Genomic DNA, 6,068 nt, shown 5'->3' with positions numbered 1-6,068 from the left:
CCCTTCAACCGGAGAACTTCCAACTGCAGCTCCTCAATAATTGAAGAGCAGGAATGCTGGTGACTGGAGGGAGGCTGGGGGAAGGGAGGAGGAAGGAGCACAGTCCACCGTTAGTCCGTCACTTGAAGGTTGGTGAAATTAGTGGGGCAAATGACCCCAGTAAGAGAATTTGGCAAGTCCACGGCTTTTCTGAGTTTCACCCACCGGCCCTGCTTCCTCGGCTATCTGGAAAGGAGGGAGAGCACTTCCGAAGAAGCCTCTGGAATGTCAGCTTCTGGGAATCTTGCTGAGGCCGGGGCGGGGAGGGAGCGCTTACCGGGAAACACTGGATTACCCTAGCCACCTTGGGGTGTCTGCGACCGGGGCTGCGGTTTCTGCGGACCTGAGCGGCAGGTGGCATCGGAGAGTCAGACCTGCTTGCGGGCACCAAGACGACACTCGGTCGGGAGACAGGGACAGGCCGCAGAAACGTGAGGAATTGCCACTCGCAGCCCAGAGGAGAGGAAAGGAAACCCCCAAGCATGCACCCAGCCTTGGCCCCCGCGCCACAGGCTGCGTCCCAGGAGCCGTCGACACCTCTGATCAGTCCAGATGGGAAGTGGGTGGGGCGGAGTACGGTTCCCGCGACCTCTGCGGGAGCCCCGAGCCGCGCGCCTCTCCGAGCCCTGCGCGGGGCCCTCGGGCGGGAATGCGCGGAGCCGGGACGCGGTGGCGGGTAGGGAGCTGTGTGGCGCGGGAGAGGGCGGCCAGGAGGGCGTTCGAAGAGAGTTACCGCCTGAGAGAGGGGTAAGAGCCCGCGGTCTCCTTGGAGACACCCTGACCAATGGCAGAAGCGGAAGCTGTTTATATGGGCGGGGCGTCGCCATGGCAGCAGGAGAAGCCTTCCGAGCGGCTACTTAATGCCGGTCCCCGGGCCGCTGGCGTTCAGACAGGCGCCGTCGGGCGTTGGGGGTGACGAGGATTACTGGCTGGGCCCTCGAGCTGGGGGCAGAGAGCCGCGGTGGGGGTGGGCGGTAGGAGGAATTTCTTCGAGAACCTTCCTTTGGCCCGGGCGGCGCTCTGAGCCAGGTAAGGGACGGGGAGGGCTGCAGGCCGTGGGAAGGGAGGGCGTCGGTACCAGCCCGCTCTCCCATCCGTCCCCGACGGAAGTGGTGGGCCCGGGGACTGACATCAGAGGAGTTTGGGGGACACTCACTTCCCGCCCCCTTATAACTCTCTGTTTTGTTTCCTTCCTTCCCCTTGATCCCCATCCTATTATCCCTTTTCAAAGATCAGACGCCCTCCCCCGCCCCCCGCCCCGTCCTCCTGCCCTCCTGGACTCTCTCGCCCCGTTTCCATTTGTTGTGGAGGGAGAGAGGGGGGTTAATTTCCCGCTTTGAGGGAGAAGGGGGTGGCCTCGCATGCCCCTACACTATTCCCTCGTTTGGCTAATTAAGTCTCCTCTAAAAGATAAAGAGGAAAAGAGCGAGGCGAACCCCCGTGTGGGTCGGACCCCCGGGCACAGCTTCTGTTTCCCAGACCTTGGCAGTAAAAGATCCTCCCCAGCTGCAGGAACGATTTTAGTAAGAGCCTCCCCGCCTCGCACACACTCTCCCCTCGGGAGTGGGGAAAGAGGGCTCAGTTCCCGCTATGGTCCCCGCAGGCACCACATTCAGTTCGGAGGAGGCTACCCCCGCATCGCGGGATGGAAGCACGCTTCCGGGAGGCTGTGTAACTGAAGCCGCGGGAGTCAGCGGGCTGGAGAGCTCGGCGGCCACCCTCGGCTCGGCTCGTGGATGTTGACCGCCCCCTCGGAGAGTCCCCGCAGATATGGCGGAGAGCTGGCTACGCGTCTCGGGAGCAGGGGCATCGGAGGAGGCCGGACCGGAAGGCGGCCTGGAGGAGTCCGACGCCTTGGATGACAGCCTGACCAGCCTGCAGTGGCTGCAGGAATTCTCTATTCTCAACGCCAAGGCCCCCACCCTGCCTTCGGGGGGCACCGACCCCCACGGCTACCACCAGGTGCCAGGCTCGGCCGCGCCGGGGTCTCCCCTGGCGGCCGACCCCGCCTGCCTGGGGCAGCCGCACACGCCCGGCAAGCCCACGTCGTCGTGCACGTCGCGGAGCGCCCCCTCGGGGCTGCAGGCCCCGCCTCCCGACGAGGTGGACTACGCCACCAACCCGAACGTGAAGCCGCCCTACTCGTATGCCACGCTCATCTGCATGGCCATGCAGGCCAGCAAGGCCACCAAGATCACCCTGTCGGCCATCTACAAGTGGATCACGGACAACTTCTGCTACTTCCGCCACGCTGACCCCACCTGGCAGGTAGGGGAGGCCCTCCCTCCCTCCCCATGCCCGCGCGATCCGCAGGCCAAGGAGGCGCGGTACGGCCAGGGCCCCGAGAGAAGGAAGGCCATCGAGGAAGGACCTCAAGGGAGCCCAGTGCTTGGACTGCTGCCCCTTTGACTTCAGAGAGGGAGGAGGGAGGATGTTCAGAGCGCTTTAGGTGTGCCTCCGTAGAGGTTCAAGTGGAAGGAACTTGTCACTCATCCAGAGGCTCAGCCCAAAGACCAGGGCTGAACTATGCGTGGACACAGCCCCCCAGGGTAGGTTGATGGACTGAGGGACACATTTTTGTCCCAAGTCCTAGAATTCCTAGACACTACCCTACTCAAGGTCAGTTTGTCAGGGCCTGACTGGAAGCAGAGCATCATTCCCGCCAAGCTCTGCATCCCGCCTGCTTTCAGTTGGCTGGAGGGCGTCTGGGAGGGGAGAGGGGCGTGCTGTGGGGTGTGAAGGCCAGCTGTGTCCCAGTGGAAGGGCTACGGGGCCTTCCTAAAGCTGCTGTGCCAGCCCCCACCCCAACCCCTCCCTGGTTTCCTGCCTACACGCCTCCCCCTCTTCTCATCAACCTCCCTGGGCGGACAGTTACCTCAGCCAGGTGCTTTCCACAGGGGCTCCTGCCTCCCACACTGGCTTCATGTTCCAAGTCTCCGGAACCTGGCACAGAGCAGCCAGGGGGCCCAGGCCACCGTGTAAACATCCCAGTCTTGCCAGGGGGCACTACTCACCTGCCAGCCCCACTGACCAGGCCCCAGACCCCTGTGCCCCAGCGTGGTTTGGGCTGTGCACCCAGGCGTGAACAAGGCAGGATGGTGATTCAGGGCTGAGCACACACTGCCCTGAGCATCTTCGACCATCAGAATCAGGGGCTACTTGGGGACAGAGACCCTGAGGATGCACAGATCCTTCCCTGCGGCACAGGGTCACAGTTCCTGTGGTCACAGCTATTCCACGTTTGCTTGGGCCCTGACCCCGGGGCAGGTACCATTTGTAACCTTGGTGAGAAAGCAGAGACCCTCCACCACCCGCCACCCTACCCCAAGCCTGAGAGGCCCCAGGAATGAGCGCTATGCTCTTGGCTGGGTAATAATCAACTGAGGCCTCAGAGCCTGGGGTGGGAGGAGGGGGACATGGGGGGTGAGGGCCCAGGCCAGCAGCCGGCTCTACAAACAGGGAAAGTCATCAGATCCTCCCACACTTCATCCCCCCCCACCCACACACACCCTCACACCCACTCACTCATTTCACAAACGGAGAAGGCCAGCCAGGCCCAGGCAGAGGGAGACGGCCGTCCAGGCCCTGGGGGAGCCAAGGCCTTTGGCCAGAGGCCGCAAGCGGCGGGGTGAGGGAGGGAGGGCAGGACAGGGTGGCACTGAGAGCCACCCTGCGGCTCAGGGCTCGGATGACTGAGCAGGCAGATATCCTGGCAACAGGGAACAAAAGCCCCCGACAGCACTCCCAGCTCCTGGTGCCCCGTGGCTGGTGTCCCAGAGCCTCCCAGTCGGAGCAGCGCCTCTGTCTCCCCTGCCCCCATTGGAGAGAAGGCGGTGGCGGGACTGGCAGTGGCGCTAGGAACCCCCCCATCACTGACCCCACTTACTCACCCAGCTGTCTTCCTTCTCTCCTATCTCCCTGTGTCCAGAACTCCATCCGCCACAACCTGTCCCTGAACAAGTGCTTCATCAAGGTGCCTCGGGAGAAGGACGAGCCAGGCAAGGGGGGCTTCTGGCGCATCGACCCCCAGTACGCCGAGCGGCTGCTGAGTGGGGCCTTCAAGAAGCGGCGGCTGCCCCCAGTCCAAATCCACCCAGCCTTTGCCCGCCAGGCCGCGCCCGAGCCCAGCGCCGCCCTGTGGGCCGGGCCACTGACCGTGAACACCGAGGCCCAGCAGCTGCTGCGCGAGTTCGAGGAGGCCACTGGGGAGGCGGGCTGGGATACGGGCGAGGGCAGGCTGGGGCATAAGCGTAAACAGCCGCTGCCCAAGCGGGTGGCCAAGGTCCCGCGGCCCTCCAGCACCCTGCTGCTGACCCAGGAGGAGCAGGGCGAGCTGGAACCCCTCAAGGGCAACTTTGACTGGGAGGCCATCTTCGACGCCGGCACACTGGGCGGGGAGCTGGGCACGCTGGAGGCCTTGGAGCTGAGCCCGCCGCTGAGCCCCACCTTGCACGGGGACGTGGACCTCACCGTCCACGGCCGCCACATCGACTGCCCTGTTACCTGGGGGCCTCCGGTGGAGCAGGCTACCAACAGCCTGGACTTCGACGAGACCTTCCTGGCCACATCCTTCCTGCAGCACCCCTGGGACGAGAGCAGCAGTAGCTGCCTGCCCCCCGAGCCCCTCTTTGAGGCCGGGGATGCCACCCTGGCCTCTGACCTGCATGACTGGGCCAGCATGGGCGCCTTCTTGTAAGAAGCCAGGCCCTGCCCCACCTCCAGACAGCGCCCAAGTCTGGGCCCAGACTGCCCCCCCCCACCAGTGCAGGCCCATGGACACCATACCGCCCAGGCAGGGGCTGGGCCCGGTCACCCCGTGAGGCCACACGGCCCCCAGCCCAGGTCATCCTCAGATTCTAGTCCAGCAGGCTGAGAATTGGGGCCCAGAACCAAAATTGCTGCCTCCGCTGCCCAGTCCCCCATACACACAGTGTTTCATTGATCCACTTCTTCCCTGCCCCAAGGACACGCTAAGGGCCCTGCGCTATGAGAGCTGCGGCTTGGAGGGGCCCTGGCCAAGCTGGAAGCATCAGTACAGGTCCTGCCCCAGAGCATCTTAGCTTCGAAGCTTCTCTCTCTCCCGCTCTCCTCCCCAGGTCTCTATCCAGAGAAAGTTCCCAGGTACAACAAATGCTGACTAGGTGACTGCAAATTAACGCCCTAGAGGCCTCTCCCGGCAGAGCTTCCCTGGGGCTGGGGCCGGCAGTACGTGAGGCGCAGCTCCGGGGAGTGCGGAAGAGTGAGGAGATAGAAACGAGGCCGGGGTGCTGGGTGGAGCCAGGAGATTTTCTAAGGCCTCTGGGGTCTTCTGGCTTCGTCCCTAGAGGTGGGGCAGAGGGTATATATCCCTAATCTTTGAGCCCAACGTGAGGCTGAGAGCAGCGGGGAGTTGGGGTTCTGGGGGTTAGGGGCTGGGGCAGCCAAGCTGCAGAGGGAAAGGGGACAGACAGACTAATGTAGTGAGTGTAGCTATAGCTGAGGCTTAACTGGGAGGGACGCAGTGCTTGCTAGAACTACTGGGACCAGGAAGCGGGGATGGCCCTGTGCCCTTGCTTGCACTCCTGTGGGGGAGTATCTTGCTCCACCCTAAGCCCCCTGGGCTGCATTCCACATCCACCCTCCTGCCCCATTGGGCAATTTAACCTTTTTCATGGAAAGTTATTTACAATAAAAAAATTTTTAAAAATAAAGTTTTAAAAAATCTCAAAATGAACCTGCTTGCAACTTTCTCTGGGGAAAAGCATGGGCCAGTTTTGGAGAGGCCAAGGCCCAAGGGGGAATGGCTGGGAGGAAGATGGGAGGCACCAAAGGCCTGCAGAGTACCCCCTGATGCCCTCCCCATGATCTCTGGGTCCCCAGAGAGAAAGGGGCTGAGAGGCAGTCCTCGGGGGTCCCCTGCAGCCAGGGCCTCGGCACCTCTATCTGTGCAACGGGGAGACTGTACCCACAGCCCCCAGGAGCAGGCGGCAAAGGAGGCGCAGCCCCCTCCCTGGCCCTGGGGACTCACAAAGGCCGAGCTTGCCCAGGGC

General features: G+C 63.2%; 1 protein-coding gene and 1 long non-coding RNA gene across 2 annotated transcripts in view; one reads left to right on the top strand and one right to left on the bottom strand.

Moving 5' to 3' along the window:
- The window catches only part of LOC112410155 (uncharacterized), a 17,894-nt gene extending 13,897 nt beyond the window's left edge, over window positions 1-3,997 (bottom strand). The window contains exon 1 of the long non-coding RNA XR_003005355.1: window positions 3,930-3,997. This is a non-coding gene — a long non-coding RNA (uncharacterized LOC112410155). The remainder of the gene's footprint in view (window positions 1-3,929) is intronic.
- FOXJ1 (forkhead box J1) lies at window positions 940-5,729 on the top strand. Its single transcript, XM_024760583.1, has 3 exons — window positions 940-1,068; window positions 1,643-2,307; window positions 3,968-5,729. Exons 2-3 carry the CDS (start codon window positions 1,810-1,812, stop codon window positions 4,733-4,735), a joined length of 1,266 nt encoding a protein of 421 aa, XP_024616351.1. The 5' UTR covers window positions 940-1,068; window positions 1,643-1,809; the 3' UTR covers window positions 4,736-5,729.
- The last annotated feature ends 339 nt before the right edge of the window (window positions 5,730-6,068 follow it).

Source organism: Neophocaena asiaeorientalis, unplaced genomic scaffold (genome assembly GCF_003031525.2).
Source record: "Neophocaena asiaeorientalis asiaeorientalis breed wild unplaced genomic scaffold, Neophocaena_asiaeorientalis_V1.1 scaffold30, whole genome shotgun sequence".
NCBI lineage: Eukaryota > Metazoa > Chordata > Mammalia > Artiodactyla > Phocoenidae > Neophocaena > Neophocaena asiaeorientalis.
The sequence above is the reverse complement of the archived record's forward strand: the minus strand, read 5'-3'. Positions and strand labels throughout refer to the sequence as shown.